At 40.1% G+C, this 25095-nt stretch overlaps 1 protein-coding gene across 1 annotated transcript in view; it reads right to left on the bottom strand.

Moving 5' to 3' along the window:
• The window catches only part of hydin (HYDIN axonemal central pair apparatus protein), a gene marked incomplete at both ends in the record, with an annotated part of 105642 nt that overhangs the window by 6002 nt on the left and 74545 nt on the right, over nt 1-25095 (bottom strand). Inside the window, 30 exons of the mRNA XM_079252078.1 lie at nt 347-556; nt 1796-2018; nt 2160-2269; nt 2348-2518; nt 2626-2778; nt 4934-5132; nt 5304-5473; nt 6638-6859; nt 6997-7204; nt 7365-7512; nt 8219-8384; nt 8891-9017; nt 9096-9296; nt 9475-9703; nt 9827-9921; nt 10561-10721; nt 10816-11031; nt 11791-11933; nt 12036-12275; nt 12989-13097; nt 13240-13435; nt 13566-13714; nt 13794-14026; nt 14504-14708; nt 16535-16855; nt 20030-20135; nt 20835-20990; nt 21084-21166; nt 24573-24741; nt 24825-24918. Of these exons, the coding sequence (XP_079108204.1) occupies nt 347-556; nt 1796-2018; nt 2160-2269; nt 2348-2518; nt 2626-2778; nt 4934-5132; nt 5304-5473; nt 6638-6859; nt 6997-7204; nt 7365-7512; nt 8219-8384; nt 8891-9017; nt 9096-9296; nt 9475-9703; nt 9827-9921; nt 10561-10721; nt 10816-11031; nt 11791-11933; nt 12036-12275; nt 12989-13097; nt 13240-13435; nt 13566-13714; nt 13794-14026; nt 14504-14708; nt 16535-16855; nt 20030-20135; nt 20835-20990; nt 21084-21166; nt 24573-24741; nt 24825-24918 (5213 nt within the window). The remainder of the gene's footprint in view (nt 1-346; nt 557-1795; nt 2019-2159; nt 2270-2347; nt 2519-2625; nt 2779-4933; nt 5133-5303; nt 5474-6637; nt 6860-6996; nt 7205-7364; nt 7513-8218; nt 8385-8890; nt 9018-9095; nt 9297-9474; nt 9704-9826; nt 9922-10560; nt 10722-10815; nt 11032-11790; nt 11934-12035; nt 12276-12988; nt 13098-13239; nt 13436-13565; nt 13715-13793; nt 14027-14503; nt 14709-16534; nt 16856-20029; nt 20136-20834; nt 20991-21083; nt 21167-24572; nt 24742-24824; nt 24919-25095) is intronic.

Here is a 25095-nt window from a genome sequence, read left to right as displayed (position 1 = left end):
TACAGGCAGCTGGTTTTTTACTTCTTTAATGAAAGGGTATGAATAAATATGAGCACAACTGTCTCTCAAACTGATGTGTCTGTAAAGTGCCCTGACATGACGTTGTTTTAAGTGGTTCTATACAGAGAAAGTTGAACTGAATTGAAAACAGGAAACATGCAGAAGTTTATTTAGCAAACAAACAGAAATGCAGCCATCCTTTGATTTTAGAGCCAATTTCCAAAGACAGTTCGGCTACTTGGAAGCAGAAAATCAATAAATGAATGATGGGGGAGGAAAGACTTTTAGGGACATGACTCCTTTAACACTGAAGTTTTTCAGAAATATTCCTGTAATCTCCGTCTACCTGGTGTTTCTTTCCATCAGCTGTCATGCTCAGTGGTTTGTAGGTGATGTTGACTGTCTTGTTTTGATGAGGTTCAAAGGACACAAGCACTGCAGTCCTCCACTGATCACCCTCAATGACGGGTTTGATGCTGCAATGCTGGTTTGTGGGGTTGAGTACAGACACGGACTGGGTGTGAGAGCTGCGCACTGGGCAGGTAAAATTCACCACCTGGATGCAGGAAGACAGCAGGAGAAGGGGAGAATTATGCAACAACAAAACAAACATGTTCAATAATATATCAGCTGTTGTTGGATTGCTTGGTTTTTATCTCTGAGGCAGACGAGGAAACTTGTCCAGCTTTTATGTTACAATGATAACATTTACAACTTATTGTGATTGCAGCCTATTAATGCCTTTAAAGTATTTTCTTTTTCCTCTGCAGACAAAATGAAATTTTCTGCAGTGAGAATGAAAGATGAGGCCTCACATTCGTCTAGTTCCCAGGCTTTCAGACTACAAACATACTCAGCTAATTGAAACTCACAGAAAGTTTACATAAATCTTTAAATCTACCAAAAAGCTGCTGACTGTTTCAAATGAGCCAAATAAATGCTTCAAATTATCTGGTGCTGGTCTTTAACCGTTCCTACAATGAGCAGAGAAACAAGTGACAGGGCAGCTTCTAGGTTTTACAGCCATGGGAAAAGACTCACAATCAATACTGAAATAGCTCATTTGCTACTGCTTACATTGTACAAAACCTTTACTTATATTGCTGGATTAATGTGATAAATAAATTGCATTATAGTTAATAGACTGAAAATGAAAGCATGTAATTGCAGTCTTTGTGTGAAAGATGTACAACAGCACTGTGATACTTAATTTATTTTCTCAACAGAGAAATCAATTCAGTCTCTTCTGTGGAGAATTCACAACGACATACGATGAAATGTCCCTAGTTTCTACCTAACTAGTTTCTACTTAACTAGTTTCTACCTAACTAGTTTCTACTTAACTAGTTTCTACCTAACTAGTTTCTACCTAACTAGTTTCTACCTAACTAGTTTCTACTTAACTTTTTTCAGTCTAAACTTTATGTATCAAAACAGCTGCTTCTGAATTTATCTTAGTCTTTTATGAACACCAAGTAACACATTTATGATCTCATTCTTCATCTGACGTTGTTTTAAGTGACGTTAAAACCTGAAGGACTCGATGATTTTTTAAATGTATTTTTTCTTCTTGGTTGTTTTGATAAAGGTAAGGCTTTAGAAACTAAAGGATGCATCTTTTATCACTCATGAACATGGAAGGAAACTTTTACTCACACTTATTGCTATTTTGCTTCAAATCCCATCAGTAGAAAAAAGTTACAAATATTCCAGATACAATTCATTGCTGTGTGTATTTTTCATTGTTTTTTTTGTTTTTTTCTAAAAAATGTCTGAAACTGAGCTCGACTCAAACCTCTTTGCTTGTGGAGGCTGTGATGCAGGAGCCGGTGACAGTGAGCCTGACAGCTGAGGAGGAGCCCTGCACCAAGCAAGACAGGCTCTCGTATCTGATGTCATTACTGAGCTCCGAAGGAGCAAAAGTCACTTCAAAAGGAATCTCCATCCCTGGACAGATATATCCTTTTGTTGGTGTGATGGATAACTCTGAAGGGAAATGTTCTGTTTTCCAGTGGAACCTGTAAATAAGGAAGACGGATGAGAAAAGCAGAGAGCAGGATTTAAATCCAGCCAGAATGTACGGCGGATTCTTTTACATCCTAAAACTGGAGGAAGAATTTTATTCTACAGACAGAAAAGTCTACAACATGTAACTTAACCTGGCACCAATGTCACCAGTGTTCATCATGACAATTCTCTTGCTGGTCTGGCAACGCTGGACAACAGCTCCAAATGACAGGTGGTTCGGGTCCAGCTGCACCTCCACACCCTGAAACATGAACCTTATTTTGTTTATTTTAGGGAATATTATAGAATTTCAAATGACCAGCTTGAGTTTACAGCCTACCTGGCAGCAGCCTTGAATGGTCAGCAGGGGGTGGAAGAAGCCTGGAAAAGTTGCCTGCAGCTCAGCAGTGAAGGGGGGAGTATGCTGACCAGGCGAGAACTGGATCTCCACCTTACATGAACCTCCACCAGATTTCAGTTTCAGCTGACCTGTTGGGCTGATTGACAGGTCCTGGTGCGAGACAAGATGGTGTTTAGTGTCTGGATCCCTGTTTGCTGTTGATGTTTACGTATGTTTGTGTGTCTCTGTGTGTTTTAGTGGACGAGTCTCTTCCTTACCTTGGGATCCAGAAGTGTGTTTGTGGTGTAAATGAGGGTGAAATGAAGGTCCACACTGCTGCGGTTGACCAGAACCACGTGTTTCTTCACCTTCTGACCCAAAGTCAGAGATCCCAGTTTCACCTGCTTCTGTCGTGGATCCCCCACCTCCAACTAAGATACAATGAGATTCAGAATGTCACATGTAATATACACACACGTCAGCAGGGAAATAAAACTGTAACCAAAATAAAAAACAAAACAAAACTAGATTTACAGTTATGGTAAAAGTAAAATGTACATGAACATATTTAAACAGTATAAATGACTCATAATGAGAAAAATGACGTTAAATACATGACATTTTGGTGGGTTTAAGTTGAAATATACAGTAGAATATATGAGGAAAAAAAAACTTTCTGCATGTTTTTAACGATGAGATGAAAATTCTGCCATAATTTGAAACAAAAAAAAAGTTTTCGAAACCTTGAAAGTTTGTGTTTGAAAACTGAAAACCTGAAATAAAGTTTTGAAACCTTGAAAAGTTTTTTGATAACGATGAATTTTTAGGTTTTATAAGTTCAACATGCATATTCCAGTGTGAGTTCCCGCCTCACATTAGCAGAGATTCAGACCTCTTGTTGCAGCTTTGCTGCTTTAAAGTCGACACTTCAAGTCGTTATAAAAATTACATTGTTGTTCCACCAACAAAACACCTGAAACTTTGCAGTATGACATCTGAAAACTGCTGTGTCCATGTTTGCAGAACAGTTTTTAAACCTTGAAATTTGAGTTTTGAAATGTTGACATCTTGTGCGAACATAATTGTGTGTGTGAGCTCTGGGTTCAGCTCTGCTTTTTGTTTTGCAGTTTCAAACCTCCTATCCATCCTCACCTCTTCAGAGTTACGTCCACTCCGCTGCGAGGTTACGATCGTGTGATTTTTGGCTGTGTTCTCTCGCTGCTTTGGTTTGAAACCAGAAGGACATAAGACCCTGAGGGGGAGGGACGCGTCTAACCAGTCGTTTCTCCGGTAAAGTATTAAGCTTGTTACATCCTCCATGAGAGGCAAGACGTTTGTTCTTGCTCTCAAGACGGCAAGAACAAAAAAAAAAAAAAGGTTTTCTCAAGGTTTCAAAATTTATTTTAAGTATTTAATTTTCGAAAGACTTTCAAATTTCAAGACGATTTCTTTATCGGTTCAGATTGTGGCAGGATTCTGATCCCATATCCACCTGACATCCAGGATTTGATTAAACTCTGTCTCATTAACGCTGACAGCGTTTCAGACCTCTCTTCTGAAAATATAAAATGATTGCTTCCAGACAATAAAGCTATATCCAGCATTAAACCAGTAACACTGGTGTGTAAGAGAAATAAAGCCTTCAGAATAAGATTTAGATAATTCAACTTGTCTAAACACTTCTAATCCAGAGGATCATTGTTCTACTTATTTACAATCAAGCCTCTTTTCTAGTAAATCATTCAGAACATGTGGATGAAATAGATATAATGAACAGAATCTGGTCTATTCTCATTCATAATTCATTCACCTGCATCATCTAATATCAAGGAAAATTTTACTGTACTAATCTGATCAGAGTAGCAGACAGTTGTATCGTGTTACAGGAGGAAGGGATGTTGCTGCATGCTCTGTCTTTATGATGTCAGCCTTTCTCTGTAACAACTGTGTGAAGCCGAGTGTCAGTGGGCAGGTGTGGCAGCTGCAGATGGGTAAATAGAGACGTCTGATTCCAGCTGCACAGCTGAATGAAACCAGTGTGCCAACTTGAGGCAGGTGTCATGAGTTAGTCTACAGTATTCAGGGAGCCAGTTCAGTAACAATTAGTGGAGCCACAGCCAGTAAACATATGTTACTGGGATCTACTTTTAGATAGTTATGTTAAATAATACCTATCTTACTTTCATATGTTCAATAAACAGCTTGACAGCTCTATGAAGTGTTAATATAACAAATATAAAATGTTTGATAGGCTTCTATGTTTTTTTTTGAACAAATCAAAAGAGAGTGTGCAAAATCCCAACTTTGACCCCTCTGACTGACCGATGTGGGGGGGAGCATCTTACTAAAGATTTTATATGTCAGTATTTTCTTTTTCATTTTGCAACTGTCCAGGTAATGCAACCAAAACCAGCGATGTTTGACAGATATAAACAGAGGATTATACAGGGTTGAGTCGTTCCTCATTCAGTCACAGAAAGCTTACAAAAAGCTTCAATGCTGCAGTATTTTTAGCTGATAAATTTATTTTTTAGTGTCATATCTAAAAAACCTCCACATGCTCATGCACACAGTTTTGTCTCTCACCTTCAACTCGATGCCTTGTCCCAGTACATCCACTTGTTTTGTGATGCAGCTGTTGAGGACGAAGATGAGCTTTTCATGGTACCGACATGCTTCATGAGGATGAAATGTAACCGGTACGCTAATCGCAGCACCAGCAGACAAAACATCAGACTGGAAGTCCACCTCAAGGTGTTTGGTGTTTTCGAACTGGCAGTGGATACTACAGAGAGGACATTAGAGAGATGGTGGCTTAAAGTCTGATTTTATGCTCTTTTTTTACCTGTTCAGTTATTATTTCAGAATAAAATTATACATTTTTTTACTGGAGTTTTTGCTCATTTTTATATCTTTACTTTCCATTGAAATGTGAAGAAAAAAGAATAACACTCACCTGATGTCTCGTTTGCCTTTATTACTGATCACTAGTGTCTGGGAGGGCGGCTTCGAGCCATAACAGCATAGAAAGCACTTGCCAAAGTTGAACTTGTTAAAGGAGAATTCAACATTCGGTGCGACCGACTGACCTTTGATGTTAAAGGTAAATATTGGCCCAAGCTTCACCTGACAGGACAAGTTAAGAGTAAAGAAATGGAAGAAACATGTAAAAAGTGCAGTCAGAGAGAATTCACTAGGAATGAATTAAAAAGGATGTTTTTGTACAACCTAAATAATGCAAAGTCACTCTGAAAACAAAAAAAAAAAGAGGTTTTAAGGGATGCAGACCAGTCAAAAAACGTCGCTATTTATTACCATATTTATCATGTCATTTTGTCATATTTTGGCGACGAACGGAAGTGCTTTATGTAAAACAGAGGTGGTGGCGTTTGGTTCCGGGCCTATCCATCTGGACCATTTGAATTTATTTTACAAGCCAGAAATTGTGAACCTGAGTTTTAAAATGGATTCTGAACTAAAGCTTGACAACCAGATTCGCTGAAGCAGTAATCCATGCCTTTGTAACCAGCCGGCTGGATTACTGCAACGGGGTGAGTCAGTTGTTTTTATCTGGACTGCAGCTGCACGTCTTTTAACTGGCACACGGAAACATGAGCACATCACCCTGGTTTTATCATCTCTTCACTGGCTCCCCGTGCACTTTAGGATAAATTTTAAGCTGCTTTTATTCGTTTTTAAATGTCTGAATGGTGCTGCCCCGCGAACCTCTCTGAGCTCCTCCAACCTTACACACCCTCTCGGTCTCTCAGGTCAGCTGACCGACTACTTCTGTCAGCACCGAGGATGAAACGGAAGCTCAGAGGGGACCGGGCCTTTGCCCTGGCAGCACCTAAACTGTGGAATGAGCTTCCTTTATACGTTAGACAGGCCTCCTCTGTATCTGCTATTAAATCTGTACTGAAGACCCGTTTGTTGAAGCTGCTTTTTCTGCACAATAAGTTGACTTTTTAGATTTGATTTTATTTCGATTGTTTTAATTTGATTGCTTTTATTTTTTTGATTGTTCTTAGATGTCTGAAATTTTTTTTAAGTTGTCTTAAAGTATGTTCTTTATTCTGTTTTTTAACCCGCCACAATGTGGCACTTTGGTCAACATTGTTGTTTTTAAAGTGCCTTATAAATAAAGTTGTATTGTATTGTGATGTACTCACTATTATGTGTTACCAGCAGCATGAGAGTTGAAGCAAAGTACTGGTTTACTATTTTATGTCACATCAAAAGCTATTTAAAGTGCATTTAAATCTATTAAGACCTTCCCGAGCTTCTTACCTTCACATTCAGCTTCACATCCTGGAGGCTGCAAATGCTCTGAGGAGAAAAGAAGAGTGACGAATGCAGCTGCTTCCCAACATCAATAGTAGCAGTTTGCGGCTTTGTCTCTAAGTGCTGCAGCAACTCTCTGGGACCGGTTAACTCAAAGTCCACTTCCAGCATGAATCTTGCAAGATTGGACACCAGTAAATTTATGGTGGACTTCTCTGAAATCCCAACCTGTGAGTGATGTACATGTAGAGAAACACGGGAAGCAGGATGTTAAAGATTCACAGAAAAAATGGCTGAACAAACAAAGCAATAAATACTTTATTTTACTTTGACCTTTTGCGTTTGTGATGGTAAAGTGTTCTGACCTCTTCAAAGTCCAGAGTATCTTGGTGGTCAGAGGATACATCTCTCAAGCCCCCGTTCGGTTGTTCAACTTGAACTAGAGCAGTCATTGCAAAACAATCAGCCTTAACAGTCAGAACGAGTGGCTCTGACTTCCTCTTCACCTTCAGGATCGCTCTGAAACTCACATGTCCTTCCCGGGTAGGTGTGAAGGATACTGACAATGACAGCCTGCAACATAGAGTCACAACTACTGAAACAAACTGTTTCTTGTTACTAAAATATGCTGTGCTTTATAAAAAAAAAAACAGCTGTTTTGACTCTAAGATGAAAATAAAGCATTTTATTACAGAAGTATTTGCATTTAGTTACAACTAATGTGTGTATTAACTTGTCTCTGGGAGCTACGGTGCCACTTATGGGCTGTAAAATCAGGCTTGATTGCTGCTCCTCGGAGAGAAGAGATGACTGTATGACTGAGAAGTGAACATGCTCCTCTTCTCCGTTCACCAGATCTACTTTCTGCTCCACTTTATGACCTGTGCACAAAAACACACATATGTTGTATCGGAAAGAGTGTGTAGTTCAGGAGAACTGAAGATTCTTCACTCTGACAAGCCGGTCGGATGCATCACAAAGAAATAACAGCTGACGACCATGTGATATCTGACTCTCTCTCCATCTGTTTGGGTGTGAAAAAATGTAAAATTAGAGCTACTGCTGATAAAAAAAAAAAAGTCAAATCTGTGCCATTATTTATATATATATTGATAATATTTCCATTATATTCCATATTTATCTACAAGTCACTTCACTACATTTGCTGAGCATCGGTCCAGTATTTGTCCCACATAACTAAGCTGATTTTGGATTCCTTCATTTGTCACAAGACATGTTATTCACATGTGTCACAACTATGACAAAAAGCCTCAGATGATGACAAAAAAAGGCAACTGCAAATGCTGAACGTACCTACAGGACATTCATGACAAAGGCTCTTCACCCCTCAAAAAATGTAGTAGTCATCAGATTCATTTGGATCACTTCTTCCCAAAATTTTCAGTTGTAAAGAAATCAAATAATCATCAAATAACTACAAATTCTACGATTCTATCTAGGAAAAAAAACAAGGTGTGCCAGATTCTCTCTTTCTTTTTTCTTTCTGATAAAACCAGGAAATACCACATAGAATCCATTCATTCATCTGGCACTACCTGTAACATACATTATGCAACAATTACGTACCAACAAGTAGTTCTCCAAAATCTAGATGAGGCCTGTCAATATAGACTATCGGTTCTCTAACGGTGCCCACCAGCAGGAAGGGAACCGTCAGCGGAAGAGTCTCAATCACAAAACTCCACAGTGACTCTACTGTGTCTTGCTGTTCAGGTAAATATTCAAAAGACACCTGTAAACACGAGTAAAGCAGACAATCAGAAAAACTGTAGCTGGATTTCCAAATCTGAAGTGAATTTATAAAAACCCATAAAAACGACTTTTGGTTTCCATGTTTTCATGGTTTGAAATAAATATTCTGGGTTGCATGGAATCATTAAAAGGTGGTGATATTTGCTACATTGCTCTTGGCTAAAGCAAACCTCCAGGAGGAAAAAGACAAAAGTGATGGAAGATCCTTCAGGAATTACTTCTGTCTTTGGAAATTTCTTTTACAGCTTCTTAAATCAAATCTGGGAAGACGAAATCATTGTTTCCCATTCTGCCAAATGTGCATCAATTCTTATTTAAAACAGGCAAAACTTAACTATTGGCAGTGTAAAACCGTTCTCAGATTTGTTCATGTGTTTTATGATTTTTAAGATTTTCATTCATTTTCTCACTTTAAAAAGTGAAAGAAAAACAAAACTCAGCTGGTGAGTGTGACTGTGGCAGTCTGTGTTTCTTTTCTACTCTTACTTCCACTTTCTTCCCTGGTTGGATGCTGCCATACGGGGTGAGACAGCGGAAGTGACACACACTTTTATTTTCACATTTCCATTTGAAGGAGTAGGTGCTGCTGGTTGGGTTGACCACACCAAAACATCTGATGAATAAATAAGAATACAGAATATAAGCATGTTCCCTGAAGGATATAAAGACCTCCAGGCTTTGGTTTTATTACCTTGTTAATGGCACTGACAAGCCAACAGCTTTGAACTCCAAAACTCTGGTGTTAGGGTCCAGGGGACTCCCGAACTGAGGGTCACGGCGGTTGCAGCTGATGTAGTCTGAGTCTTCCAGGTCAAAGTGGCAATGTGGCAACAAACCGCGGCCAAACAATGGGATACATGGAGCACGATTCCCATCCTGCAGGTTAGGGATACTAGAAGAAAAGAGTTTCACATAAAGGACAAAAAAATGAATTAGTTGCTTGCTTTTCTTTCAGTGTCACAGTACACGGTGTATCGGTAACACTTTATGTAGATGTAGGTCATTATTATTAAATACTTGCTTAATCAAAGTTAAGATGTGTAAATAATAGAAGTACTTTTTACATGTACCTGCAGATCAGCCTCCCCTCAAACAAAGCCACTTCCATGGGTGAAAAGCGCACGCTGAAGGTCTGCGTGACACCAGGATCTATGATTCCGATGCTAGGTTCCACACTGAAAGGAGGAGACTCAGGGTTCCCCATCAGCAGGCACATCACACTGGCCAGAGCGCTGGAAGGACGGGCTTCCTGCAGGGATCCTGCTGACCTGCTGCCAGGTCGAGGGGACGAAGCTACATCTGTTGTGAATGATACATTTTACACATTATCAAAACCATCTTTAAAGCATTACAAGTTTGTACAATATATCTGACACTGGAATGCTTAAATGCAGCAAGAACAGTAAATATTTTCTATAATACCTCTTTTATCATGGTGGGCCTTGCTACTGCTTGGATCCATGAAGACTTGCCAGGAAAATTCCACTTTCACACTGCCTACATTCATGATCTGCAGTCTATGTGCAAAAGAACACACAGACACACACAAATCAAAAGTATTGTTTAAGGATAGTGTTTCAAAAATCCACATTAATAAATATCATCGAGCACACTGTAGGATTATAATTAGGGCTGTGACGATACGCTTTTGTCCCGATTCGATTCCGATTTTTTTGGGTGCTGATTTGATTTAAATTGTGATTCTCAAAATCCTTCAATATTGATGATTTTTGTAGATTAAAAACAAAAAAAAAAAATTATAAAACTTATTTTTGCTAGTAATTTTTCTTGATTTCAGTTGGGAAAAAATAACACAGTAGCCAAATCATCATTCTGCTGCTATGACGCCCAAGAAGACAAATAAAAAGATCAATAAAAACAATGAAAATTACAAAAATTTTATAGTGAAATAATTATACTTATTTGAAAAAAAAAAATCGATTTTTTTACCTAAAAAAAAATTGATTTTAAAATTGTGAAGAAAAAAATCCCGATTTCCGATTTTTCTATTCGATTTTCTCACCCTAATTATAATAGATGCAGTGCGGGGAAAAACTTTAGACCTAACAACTGAATTATTTGTAAGCTCTGAGTAAAAGTAGTATATTTTGTTATACAGTTAATGAGCATGCGCTTGTAGACTGAGGCTGACTTACTGGTGGAGCCTGGTTTGGAAAAGCATGGTATCTTTGAAGTGGATGGTGTTTGTGCTGCAGCTGAATTTCACATAGTCACAAATTGCATTAACTCGCAAATCCAGCTCCCACACAGAGCCATCTACCACAGAGCAGCTGGGCTCAGGATCCGTCTCTATCACCTGCATCAAATGCACCAACGAATGAATGGACGAGAAACATACTTATTAATGCATTTCAACTTTCTTATGAAACAAAGACTGTGTAATCACATGCCTTATTGGTCAAAAGCTGCTGAGATGCTTCCTCATCAAGACTTTGCCACTCCACCATCTTCTGTCGGTCATCCCAGTCAGGAACCTGATCTATCGGCTGCTGGAACTCCACCTGACAAACTTTACATTTCATCGGCTGGCTCGACAGAGTCACGGGTTGACTGGACCTAAAGGTGACAGTCACTTCCTTAGAACAGCCAGCATGAAGATGTCCCACCTGCAGGAAAAGAAGTGAATCTCACTCTCACATACAAAAAAGCCTTGTTCTTGGAAAACAGAGACACCAGACTGGAAGGTTGCATTTCCATACTATCATTATGATCCATCAAGTACTTTCATCTGTAAGATTTACTACAGGGACCAGCAAAAGCTTGGAATGAAAGAGATTCTAAGTTATTTGAACTAGCTAGTTGATGTAATGAAGAGATTTTTTTTTAGGAGTCTTTGTGAGAAGGAACTGACATTACAATAAAAAGAGGTGAATATTAGCAAAAAAATACAAAAAAAGCTAAATAAAAGGCTCAGACAAAAGCCAGCAAAAATAAATGGATTAATGAATTAAAGAATGGAATTAAAACAGCTGTAAAACAAAGAAATCACACACGGGGAAGTCACGAGTTAGCCAACAAAATTTACAAAGTATCAAAAGAAAACATAATACATTTTAAACTAAATAGCAATAAACTACAGTATTTAATATTTAGATAGTCGCTTTGGATAAAAGCGTCTGCTAAATGACTGTAGAATAGAATAGAATAGAATAGAATAATATAGAATAGAATAGAATTGAATAATATAGAATAGAATAGAATAGAATAGAATAGAATAGAATAGAATAGAATAGATTGCCACTATACAATAGTCAAACATAGCAGCTTTTAATAATGCAGAGTTCATCACAAAAGAATGCTTTGAAGTAATTTCCTAAACTAGTCACATGAAATTTCTACACCCACTCCTTCCTTCAGTGTTTCACCTGAGGTGAAAAGGCAACATGGGGTCCACTGGGAGGCCACTCAAACCTCACCACCTGGTTGCTGCTGTGGTTGGTCATGGTGAAACTCTCTTGGTATGGACAGTCAACATGGCAGTCACCAAAATGCAGGACCTCGTAATTACCTATGAAAACAGAGAAAAGTCTTCTCTGTTATTTAAAAGAATGCAAGGTTGTGATTAATCAGGTCATAAAATATACAGCACATCTCACTGTCAGGGAGATACCTTCTCTTTCCTCTTCTTGATCCACGTCCTGCAATGACCTGCGGATATTATCAAGAGTGATGATTTCCTGGTAAGCCTCTCCAGTCACTTGTATGGTGGCATTGCTATACTGGTTGTCCTTCACTTGCACCGAAATCTTTGCTTTAACATTCAGAGGTTTTTTAGAGCAGAAAATGACCTCAAATCTTCCAGGTTCATTAACGTTTAGTGTGACAGTGGCTCTGTGTACTAACTGATTCTCTGTAGAGGAAGAGAGTGAATGGAAGAGAAACATTAAATAATATCACAAAGTCAAATATGCTTACAGTGATGTGCAACAAACTGAACATGTGTGTTCATTTTAAAACATTTTGCCAAAATTACATTAATTTTTATATAACCAAATTTTGTTATTCAAAAGTGGACACTGATTTTGGAGTAAAACTGTGAAACTGCTTTATTTTCACAAAATTGCTGTAAATTCTGAAATCTAAATAATGTGTAACTTACAGGCAAGCAAACAAAACCCACTTAGCGTGCTACGTTTTGCCGCTCTGTTTGCATATTGCTGCTACATTAGCCTGTATTTGAATTGTTCTGTATTAGTTGAACTTTCCATCATTATCCTTCTCACCCATTTTACAATTTTTTCATCAGTATAAGACAATCTGACACTGTGCATATTCTTTAAAATTCATTGTATTTTAATTTAGCTTTTCGAAATATGTTTCACAAAACACAGGATATCTATATTATTTTATAAATATATATATATATATATATATATATATATATATATATATATATATATATATATATATATATATATATATATATATATATATATATAATAGAACAAGGCAAAAGTGAGATCATCGATGTATAATTCCACATGTTGAAGTCTTTAACATCTAATTGATTAGGTGATGCACTTCATTTTATTGCAGAGGCAACAGTTTGGATGTAAGAATTACCTAAGGCAGCAGGGTCGTTAAGGTGTGTGGAGTAGATGGAGCTGCAGGTGTTGCCAGGAGCACATTTAATGGCAAAAACTCCATGTTTATCCAACATGTCAATCTGGACCTGCAGGACAAGTCCAGAAGAGGTTTTATTTACCTTCCTTGATTTATCAACTCTTGATCCTTACATTCACACTGTAAATGTTTTATGTTTAAGTGTCTGTATGTTTTTTTAAAATAGTGAAAAAGGATCTGTCCTCTCTCACCTGAGCTGGGACATTTCCATCATTTAGCAACACCAGTGGCAGAGTATATCGTCGCCCTACCAAAACCCGTCTAAACATCAGCATTGGGCTTCCTCCACTGCTTCTCAGAGCTGGGCGCACCACACACACACTGGGCAGAGTGCCTTCTCCTATTATGTCAAACTCTAGCACTTTGTTCTTAAATGTTGGTGTCAATCTGGATAAAGCAGAATAAAGAATGAGCTTTACAACTATGTAAATTAAGTTTGTAACTATATCTAAACTGCAGTATCTGTAGAAACAACTGAAAAAGCAAATGGAAACAGTTCACACTGTCATTCACTCACCTGTCAAGTCCTTCCATTGTGGCCTCAAACACAGCACTATACTGCTGCATCGTCTGAGGTGTGAAGGTAACTATGGCGAAAGCATGGGACTGGCTGGCTATGCTTAGTGTTGTTTCACACAAATCAAACACCTCCATGTTTCGAGATGTCTATAGAAGATAAAACCACTTTATTATCATATTTTCTGATGCCTTAATGTATTATTTCATGTAGATTCAGAAGCCTTACCTTGGCCCCGACATATCTGATAGCCAAGTTTAGCGTACATAAGACCTTGCTCTTGTTGGTGAGTCTGAAGCGGGCCTGAGCCGTTCGCCCAACCAGGACTTTGTTGAAAAGAAATTTGTTCTCATCCAGGACATAAATGCTTTCTGCACGATGAAACTGCTCCGAGGACAGTAGGCTGCTATTCTGGCACAGATAGTGCTCCTCAAAGATGGAGGCCATGTCTAAAACTATGCCTTAGAAAAATGATGGAAAACAGAGGATAGGCACTGAAAAACATCAATTTCTTTGAAGAGACTGAAAAAAATTCCACTTTATCGTATTTTTCATCAGCGATGTATGAACTGCTCAACAACAGTTTCAAGGTTTTAAGGACAGGACAAGGATTTCCGCAGTCCTGTCCTGGTTTTTAGCCTTGATTTATCCAGTTCAGTGACTCTTCATGATATAACAAAGCATGAGATAATATTTTTAAAATCAGTGTTAACCATGATGACCCCTCCCAATTTTATTTGATGAGTCAGACTTCTTTTTATTTATTATTTACTTAAATTCTTTTCAAAGATGTAATTAAATCTTTGAAGATAATTGAGGTCAGGCCAGTGTTTTCATCAAATTTAGAAGGACTCTGTCTGCAAAATGTTCAACGCTGAGCCTTTAAGGTCACAACATGGTCTGGCTCACTGGTCAGTTCCGACTAACTCTAATCTTACCTGGCTTGCACACTTCAGCCAGCAATCTGTATTGTACAGCATCAGAGTGATCCAGTGGGTTGCATCCACTGAGGTGAATAAGCAAACTCTGGTTCCAGCTGCCAAGCTGCTCAGCTACGCAGTCCACGGTCACCAGCTGCCGAGAGCCTGGATGTACGTTTCCGTTGCAGGGAAACACCGAGAACACACTGAAGGTGAGGCGATTCTATACATGACAGGTGAACCAGAAGGACAGAGAAGTGTTAAGACATTTAACTTCAAACTACACATAACACAACAACTGACTGAACTGACCATTCACAGTGCATCTAGGATGTTATGTTGAATGTCAATAGGGAATCTGAATCTGAAATAGGTTGCTTTGTGTTCTTTATAGGGCGCTATGTAATTCTAAATATTTAATCGGGATTAATCACCTGAATGTGTTGACTTTGCTAACCATTTATCTGTGGTTGGGCTGCAGTGCAGTTGCTTGTCCTTGGTCTTCCTCGAGATCCCATCCATAAAGGATGTGCACCTCACCACTGGGGATGTCCAGGAGGCATTCTAACCAGATATCTAAGCCACCTTATCCAGCTCCTCCCAATGTAGAGGAGCTGCAACTCTATTCTTAGCCCCTCCCAGATAACTGAGCTTCTCACCCTATTTCTAAGGGATAGCCCAGCCATCCTGTGGGGGAAACTCAATTCAGTCAGTTGTGCACATGATCTTTTACTCACTATCCACAGCTCATGGTCTCGGTGACTGTAGATCGACAGGTAAATCAAGAGCTTCGCCTTTTGACAGCTTCTCTTTAACACATCAGACTGATGAGTCCGCATACTGCAGATGCCACACTTATCCCCCTATCGATCTCACACTCTATCCTCATTCCTGACCGGAATCATTCCGGTCATTCCTGACCGGCAGAGGAGACTCCATCCTTTATCGGCTGAGGACCATGGTCTTGGATTTGAAGATGCTGATTTTTATCCCAAACACTTCACATCCAACTGCAAATCAGTCCAGCGAGAGCTAGAGGTCATGACCCAATGAAGCAAGAACAACATCATCTGCAAAAAAGCAAAGACCCAATGCTAAGGCCTCCACACTGGATATCCTTAACACTTGGGTTGCGCCTACAAATTTTGTCGATATAAGTTATGAACAGATCGGTGATGATGTGGAACTTTGGCAGAGTCCAGTCCTCACTGGCAACAAATCCGACTTATTACTGGCAATGCAGACCAAGCTCTGTCACCTGTCGGACCGGACAGCTCATTCACGGGGATTCAACTCAAAGATTCAGCTGTCCGACAGACCCTCCTCTCAAGGATCCCTGAATAAACCATAGCAATGGAAGACTGAGGGGGTGCTGGGGGATGCGGTTCAGGTGGGGCGGGAGGGTTGCCCAGTAGATCTGGGTCTGGGCTGGCCTGACTGGGGGGAGAACTCTGCTTTCTCTGGGGGTTTCTGGATCGGCTATGTCTGGGGGGTGGCAGGGCCTTAGTGGTTTCTGCTCCCCCAGGGACGTCCCACACGGGACATGTTGGGAAGGAAAGATGAGGGCGTGAGGGAGCGAATGGATTGTGGATGGAATGTAAGAGAATAGAGGTGGGGGGGGGGGGGGGGGGGGAGTGTGCAATGGGTGTGTGTGAATAAAGGGGGAGTATGTAAGTGGGGTGTAGAAGGGGAGGGACGGGATTGGAGGTGTGGGCACGTTCAGGAGGTAGGGTATGAATGGAGACGGAAAGGTGAGTTGGGGTGCGTGCGTGTAGGGAGGAGTGGTGGGGATATTTGTGGGATGGGGTGTGTGTGCCGATAAATAAGGAGTGAGTGAACTGGGGGTGAGAAGGGGAGTGTGTGTCGAGGTGTGTAGAGAGGGAGCTTGTGAGGGGTGTTGTGTTATGTGGTGTATGTGTGCATCGGGGAGTATGTGAGTGGGGGAAGGGGTGTGTGATATGGAGCATGTGTAATGGATCGGTAGGGTGTGTGTCTCGAGGTAGTATGAGAGTCAGTGGGTGTGTGTGTGCATTGGGGGGGGTCTTGTGCCTCGGGGGCGCGGCTGGTGCACCGGGGTGCGGCCTGGCCTCCGCTCGGCGGCTGTCTGGGGATCCTGGCATTGGTGTGGGCTGGACCCTCTGCCCGCAGGGGGTTGGGGGTTGCCTTCGGGTTCTTGGGGCCCTGGGACCCGCGCTCTGTCTCCCCTGGGCGGTCGGTGCCCGGCCGGGCCGGTTCCTGCTGGTCTGGGCCCGCTGGGGCCTGTTCCCCCTGACCGCAGGGGACTCCAGCTGGGGCTCCCCTCTGCTGCTTCCTGGGTCGGTCCATAGCTGGCTCCGGGGTGGGGTGGTTGGATCCTGTGCTTGGGGGTGGCTACCGGTCACATGGGTCTCAGGGTCCTCCAGGCCTGCTTCTGGCCTTTGTGTGGGCGGGGTCACATTGGCATGATCACTCTTCTCTGAACACGTTCCACTCTGTATGTTCTGCATGTGGCACAGTCACTGAGTTGTGTGCAGGATTATTCACTAACAGCAGCTTGTTTTCTTTGTCTCCAATTAATATTTAACCTGATAGTTTATGGTGCTCTTAACACTTGACAGTCTAGTCCTCTGCAGGGGGAATAAGAATCTAAGATTGGCCTGCTTGTGTCTATGTGTGTGAATATGTAGGTACATGCGTCTATATAGGCAAATGCGTATGGGTGTTTGTGCGTACGTTTATGCAGATGTCTGTTTTTTCCTTCTTTCTCTTTCTATGTCTCTCTTTTTCTCTATCTCTACGAGGTGTTTTCTTTCTTTTTCCATTTATCTTTTTGTTGCCACTATCCTCTCTCGTCTGGTCCAGCAGTAGAAACTCAAAAATTTACACAAAATAAATAAAGAAATAAAATAAAAATCTAGAAAATCAAGGGATCATCATACCAGTAATGTTCCCCTTGGCAAATTAAATTTGCTCAGCAGAACACAGCATCCAGACAATCAGTCTGCTTGCTTAAATGCTGGACAAGACAAAAAAAAAAAAAAAGCAATGGAAGACTGAGGAGTGTGGTGCCTCTGACCCTGCGGTCCTCCTCCTTTAAGAGGGGGACCAGAGGCAATCTAGAGACACTGTCCCTGATGTCCCAGCATCAAGACATCAGTAACCAGACTCTGCTTCCTCTTTGGAAGACGTGTTGTAGGATTGAGGAGGTATTTGTTACACTGAACCACAAGGTCCGGAGTCAGGGTCAGCAGCCCCACATACTCACAGTACAGAGTTTTGATGGAGCAATGCTTCCCCCTTCTTTAGTCACCAGATTGTGGACCAGAATCCCCTCGTCCCTCACCAGGAACAATTTCAGTGTGGAAGAGGGTCCAGCCCTTCTCGGGGACACTGGTTCCAGAGCCCAAGCCATACATTGAGGGGAGTCCAACTATATCTAGCTGGAACTGCTCAACCTCACACACAAGTTCAAGCTCCTTCCCAGTCAGAAAGGTGGTGTTCAATGTCCCCAAAGTTGGCTTCTGCAGTCTGGCTCAGACCACCAGGGTCCCTGCCAGTGCACCTGATCCCTATGATCCGTCCTGTGGGTTTGATACCCCTTTTCAGCTGAGTAATGGGAAAATCTTGTCATCATGACATTTTGAGCCTGTGTAGAGGACAGAGGGTCAGGATGGCTTGACTAAAATAGTGTTTCCAGAAGTTCTCATCTCCTGGAATGAGAATAACTGTAAAGAACATTATAACCTCTCTGCAGATGGGGTTGGGGAAAGAATATCTATAAAGCTTGTTACATACTCTACGAGAACTGAGAACTTTGTTCTTGCTTTAGAGGCTGCAAGAACATGAAAAATATTCTTTTTCATCTGGTCCATTCATACTCAGCGAGAAGCTCCATCTTTGCCCAATGAGCCCGACCGGGCCTCAAGGACACGGCCCGACCACCAGACACTTGCCTTTGTGGAGGCCAGCTGGCTCCAGAGAGGAGCCCCAGTGGCCCCCATCTGGGCAAAGGAACCTTCTTCCCAGTGTTTGTACTCATCAAAGAGGTCTTTGATCCATTCTTATTATGGTCTCTCCAATAGAGACCTCTTAGCCATGGGTGACCCTGACATAAAGCTCCTGACAACATAGCTTCTAGGATCTTCAGGACTTGTGAACCCCTCCACAGTGAGAAGGTGGCAGATCAGACTTCACTAGTGAATGATTACATAATAATCACCTTTTTATTTGTAATTAAATGCAACACAACAGGGTATTTATCATGTTTTTTAATGCTCCTTTAAGCAGTTTTTTACCTGCGGTTTTAGAGTAACGCTCTTTGGTTACTTGCTACATTTACCCACTAATGTCAACTTTATGAATAGACACACACTCATACTCTCCCTCATAACGTTTTTGACTGCCTGACCTTAAAAAATACTATAAACAGGACTAAATTGTCTGCAATACTATATATATGTATATATATATACATATATATATATATATATATATATATATATATATATATATATATATATATATATATATATATGCAAACTAGTTTTAGTTTGTCTAGATCAGCTGTTAAAAGTCGTCTCCACTGGATGCTGTCCGTCACAGACTCTCTTTAGAAAAGGAGAAGTCTGAATCAACTGTGTGCTGCACAACAGGTGCGTTTGAGATGCAACAAACTAGCGCTAAGTCACTTCACATTAACAGAAGATACAAATAATATTAGTTTTGTCCAAAGAACCATCTTTCAGAGCTTTAAAATACTGTTTATGTGAAAGACCTATTTTGTGTTTCTTCAGAACTACCGTCTTGTTTCTGCAACGCTTTCTGAAACTTTGCACATGGTGCGTTCGTTCCTTGTGCATTTAAAAAGCATTAGCGTTGTTAACATATAAAGCTAAATGTAGGACATTGGATATATGCATTTTTTGATGCCTTTGGCATCACTGTATGGTAAAAACTATGGTCATCCTGTTGAACAAAGTCTGATACCTGAAAGCAGAAGATTACAGTATAATAGTTTTGACATATTACATGGTAATAAATGGTATATATAACCCCCCCTCCCCCCACCCACCCACAAAAATTGTGACTTTTTTTTGTTACATTTTCTCAAAGGGCCAAAAAAAGACCTCGTGTAAAACATGTGTCTTTTCTTAACATTCTTAATGGGTTGGGCCTTAAAGGGTTAAAAGGAATTTGTGTTAAAGCATAATTACAGTCTTATCATTGAAACCGAGTTGCATTATTTTCTGACAAATAAAAAAAATAGCAACAAAAGCAGAGAGAAAGTGATCCAGCACTGTTCACAGTGGGTATTACTAGTTTGAACATTTTGAATTACAAAGCAGACATTGATAAGGTAGAGTGTGTACTACATACATTAGGTGACGTAACAAATTCAATTTTGTAATTAGAGTGAAATTATTCTTCAAAGTATCAATAAAAAAGCCAGTTCATGCAGGAGTGATTCTGCTCATTAACAAGAAAAAAGCCATTTCACTTAAACACATATAAGTTGTGTAAATGTAGAGACTGTAATCAGTGTCTGGTCCACCAGCAGTCACTCACCTGCTGAATACTGGAGTCCTTCTGCAAGGTTTCTCGTCTGGCTTTGAGACTATTACAAGCAGGCTTTGAGGAAGAGGTCTCCTTGGGTGCCATCTTACCTGGACCCCTGAGACCAGAATGCAAGGACAAAAGAATTGCAATTCAATTCAATCACTTGCCAATAACTTTATTTTATGATTTATGAATGGACACCTGACATCATTTTGAGGCAGCTACAGGGATATTTTAATGTGTTCAGGGAGGAAAAATTGCCCTCATCACATGTGGCTGATGTTTCAGGCCAAAGTGAATTTTGTTAAAGGTTTTCTATTAAACAAGTTTATAACTACAGATTAAATCAGAAACATAATTCTGAGAAGTAAAAGCTCAAACATTTTACTATGATATAATTTAAGCAAAGAATGTCAACATGCTGAATTCATCTGTGGCCATCAGAAAGATGAACTGATACACTTCAGGTCTTCCATGCTTGCCTTTCAGGGATCTGTTCTCTATGTGTTGACACTTGAAGCTTCAGATTAGCACATCACACTGTAAAAAAAGCTGAGCACCAAAGCATCCAAATGCTATTAGAACAATAAAAATAATTTTGTCGTTGATGCTAGAGGTGATCAATGTGAACATTGAGAGGAAAAGTCAAAGGAATCTTTAACCTGTTCATTGTCAGAGTTTGTCTGGTGAATTAGCCTGTTTGAACATCTGCTCTGTTCAATACATTTTTATGGAGTTTACATCTTCATCCTCTCCATTTAAGTTGCCTGCTACAAGCAACCATGATATTTATGAGTGTGCTTTGCTCTCCTACCCTAGCCTCGCTGGGAGTGCAGGATCCATGTTCATGCAACTGATGTCGAAACAGAGTTCAAAGTGTCCTGTGTTTTCGATGGTGAAGCTCTGGCTTTTCTTGCAGCCACAGACCAATGGACCAAAGTTGATGTCACAAGCAGGTGTGATCTTGTATCTAAATAGTACCACGTATACATTTATCACTATTGGATAAGAAAAGCATCCATGCTTCTGTATAAAAAAATATAATATCAAAGATAAGAGTAACCTGGAGAAGAGAGACTGGATGGAAACTTTGATGTTTAAAGTGGCTATGGTTTCTCCTTCTTTCCCAATGCTCGGTTCGATCACCTGTAGAAAGTTCTCATGTTAGTCTCATCTAAAACATGCAGGTTATAACCAAAGGAATTATTTAATATTTTCCACTTCTCAAATGAATGGTAAAGAAATTGTTAAACATGTTCCAAAGTCATGACTGTATTTCCACACATTTAGTTTACCATAGCAACACGAGAACTACTTTCTTCCTGGGAAACTTTTGGTGGTGTGGAAAGAAAACTGCTTTTCCAAGCGTCTGAGGACGAGGATTCATCATGTCTGCCAGTATGTCGCAGTCTTTGGGTGCAGGCTTATTGGTTTTATTCATTTTGCCCTGTTTTTGTATTTTTTAAAACAAACCTGTCGTATAAATCACTTGCAACCAATAACCCCCAGTCCGTATTCAGTTATTTATTTATGCAAGTGTTTGTCACATTCTCTGCTGAGTTTCTCCACTCAGTTTCTTACTCCCCTGCTCATACTTTTATTTAGTTTTTTCATGCTCCTTCTCTTTTCTGTCTTCTCCACTCCCTCTCATCAGTGCAAGTGCTTACACCTGCTGGCAATGCCTGTTATCCACATCATCTTCTCCACCATACAGTCTTTGCTTGCATGCCTGATTTTTCAACGTTTATTTCTGGACTGATTGCCTGGTATTGACCCTGCCTGTTCCTGACCGCCGCCTTGCATCTCAGCCAGGTTCTGTAGTGACTGCAGAAGTAAAATTGCCCTCATCACATGTGGCTGATGTTTCAGGCCCAAGGTGGATTTTTTAAAAGGTTTTCTATTAAACAAGTTTATAACTACAGCTTAAATCACAAAACATAATTCTGAGAAGTAAAAGCTCAAACATTTTACTATGATATATTTTAAGCAAAGAACGTCAACATGCTGAATTTGTCTTTGGCCATCAGAAAGATGAACTGATACACTTCAGGTCTTCCATGCTTGCCTTTCAGGGATCTGTTCTCTATGTGTTGACACTTGAAGCTTCAGATTAGCACATCACACTGTAAAAAAGCTGAGCACCAAAGCATCCAAATGCTATTAGAACAATAAAAATAATTTTGTCGTTGATGCTAGAGGTGATCAATGTGAACATTGAGAGGAAAAGTCAAAGGAATCTTTAACCTGTTCATTGTCAGAGTTTGTCTGGTGAATTAGCCTGTTTGAACCTGAACATCTCAGCCAGGTTCTATAGTGATGGCAGAAATGGAGAGTTTGGGAGATCAAATAGTTTGTAATGATTGTTCCGGATAAAAGAATTGATCTTTTGAAATATTCGGAACACATCAGCACAGTGACATCTGGTGGCTAAAAAAATTTATTTCAAAATATCAGTCTAAATAAATTGTAAAGCTTTTATGTGTGTTGGTTTGTTTTGACATCCAGTTGTGTTTCAGTGGTTTTTAAGTAAAGCAGGAGTGGAACAACCGTGGCATTTTGGAAGGATTGGTGATGTAATGGAACGTGAAATGGAAACGTGACATCTGAGTCCTGATTCAGATCACAGAACATTGTTTCGCATCAAATGTTTGTTTCAGCAGGGAATGAAGGACTACTCTCTGATTCCCTGGTTCTGATCCTGCCTGTTCCTTAAACTTCCCTTCTGTCTCAGCCTTGTTCAGAGTCTGGATTGTTCTGGAGCACATTCTGGATGGACAACTAATCACAGTGAGTCTTTACTTGTTTATAACAACATTTTACTATTTTGTTGTCACCTCCTGAACTTCTGATCACTCTCCAGTTCTGTCTAATCGCAGACAGTCCTGTTGGTCCAGAGGGAACAAAACTACCTGGCAAGTCGGCCACTGGGTTTGAGTCGTTCCGTGTCTCTGCCCTCCTGACTCTTCCTGGAAATTTCATAAATTGTTCTTCCTTTCTTCCTACTGTACTTGTGTTTCATTACTGGTGTCATCTATACTTATAATGGCATCCTCAGATCTTACGCAGCTCGTGTTAAAGCATTTGCTCCTCTGTGTTGTATAAATATTTACTCACTGTGGTGGTCTGGTCCACATTCATGTCTTATCTAAAACAGTCTGTGGTAGAATAATCAAGCTTCTATGAAACACATCATTACAGTAGGTTGATGTTGTTATGTCCTTTACACTCTGAAAAATGACAGCAACCTTTATGTCCACTGATAATCCCAGTGCCATGTCAGGAGCATACTGTTTATATATTCCACATAGAGCTCTGTTTGAGGCACATTTTAAGATGAACACTAATGTTCTACTTAGTGGCGCTCTTAAAAACTCTTGGATTTCTTTCTTCCACTTGGCTGGTATGCAGTTTTTCTGCATCTTTTCCATCATTGTGTGAATTTACTGAGCTATTTTCAGGACCTTTGGGTTCCATGTGGGGCCAAAATGCTGAAAGGCTTGTGGGTATTTACAGGTTACAAGTTTCATGAAATTAATGAGAAAACCATCTAAACCTCATATTCATGAGGAGCATTGGGATTTTTGTCCAGTTTGTGGAACAGTGCACCATATTGTTGCCCCTGCAGAGGGTCTTATCGAAACTAAAACATCTATTCTACATATGTTATGTCGACCTGGAGAAGGCTTATGACCCCTCGAGGTATTCTGTATGGCCTGCTGTGGCAGTATAAGTACCAGAGTAATTTTTTCAGGCTATTAGTTCCCAATATAACCATTGACACATAATGGAACTTGTTTGCAATTCATGTTGGTTTAGCTAGGCCTGCCACTGGTTTTTGCTCTAGAAGGTCCTGGTCTCCTGGCCTCCCTATGGAAGTTTTATTAGCATATCCAACTCAGGAGACCCAGGGGGACACCCAGCACATTCTATAAGCATTGTATATCCCTCCAGACTAGAGAATGATCCCCAAAGAAAAGCTGAAGAACATTGATTGGGAGAGAGACGTCTGGGTTACTACTTGGTTGGAAAACACATTTTCTAGCTTGTGTGTAAGTGATTGCAGGGGTATTTACTTTCAGTGCACTGAGTTTCTGTTCCAGGCTTATTGAATTTTCTTTACTTGTCCACTTATTAACACGGGAATTATTGAGATGATTCTTTACAGACATATATCCCCTGATATATCCTGGATCTTTTATATGCCTCACAAATAAGTCTGTTGTCTTTGTGATTTACTAATATTTCATGCATATTCACTAACCCTTATACACACTGTATTGTGACACACAAAGGAAATATTCCACAAATGAAAAAATACCAATGGAGGATTGTTATAGCTACACTGTGACTGCTAGGTGCATTCCTATGGTGTAATAGACTGTGATAATAAATTCTAGGGTGGAATGCAACACAGATATTTATTCTTAAAAGTGCAAATGAAGGCTGTTTTTCTTAACCCAGAAAGGGAGTTGAAGTAAGATCTGAACTTACAGTACAAAAGAAAAAGCTAACAAGTTTAGAAACCCCTGTCGGATCATTGTGTGGCTCAAACCTGGCAAGGAAGGATGGGCTGCTCTTTGATTGTGACCTCCCTGTCAGGTCTGCAGATGATCAACACTACGGTGGGCTTCTCATGGGGTGAGAGAGATCCACTCTTCGGTGACACTATGAAAATGGAATCCAGGTTTGGCAGAGCGGGCTCAGTCTGTTTAAATGAAAACCTTAAAAAAAAGAACAGAAACAAGTGAACGACAGTCCATCTGTAAAAATCGTATTTACAACAAGTTAGTAAAAGTAAACTCACTTGAAGGCCAAATCATATTTTCCTTTGTTTTTCAGTTTGAGAGACAGTTTGGCTTCTTCAAACACTTTAATGGTTCCAAAGTTCAGACTGCCATCTGCCACAGAAACCGGAGTGTTTTTGCCCATTATTATGATATGAAGTCAATAGATCAATAGATGATGAGTTAAAGGTCCATCTGGTGATAAGGTTGCCAGCAGCAAACAGTCACTGATATATACTCCAGCCCATCTTTCTAGTCGTTCAGAATTGATTTTAGTCCTTGTGTAAAAAT

The sequence above is a fragment of the Telmatherina bonti genome, assembly GCF_933228915.1.
Source record: "Telmatherina bonti genome assembly, chromosome: 2".
Classification (NCBI taxonomy): domain Eukaryota; kingdom Metazoa; phylum Chordata; class Actinopteri; order Atheriniformes; family Telmatherinidae; genus Telmatherina; species Telmatherina bonti.
This window is presented reverse-complemented; position numbering and strand designations above follow the sequence as displayed.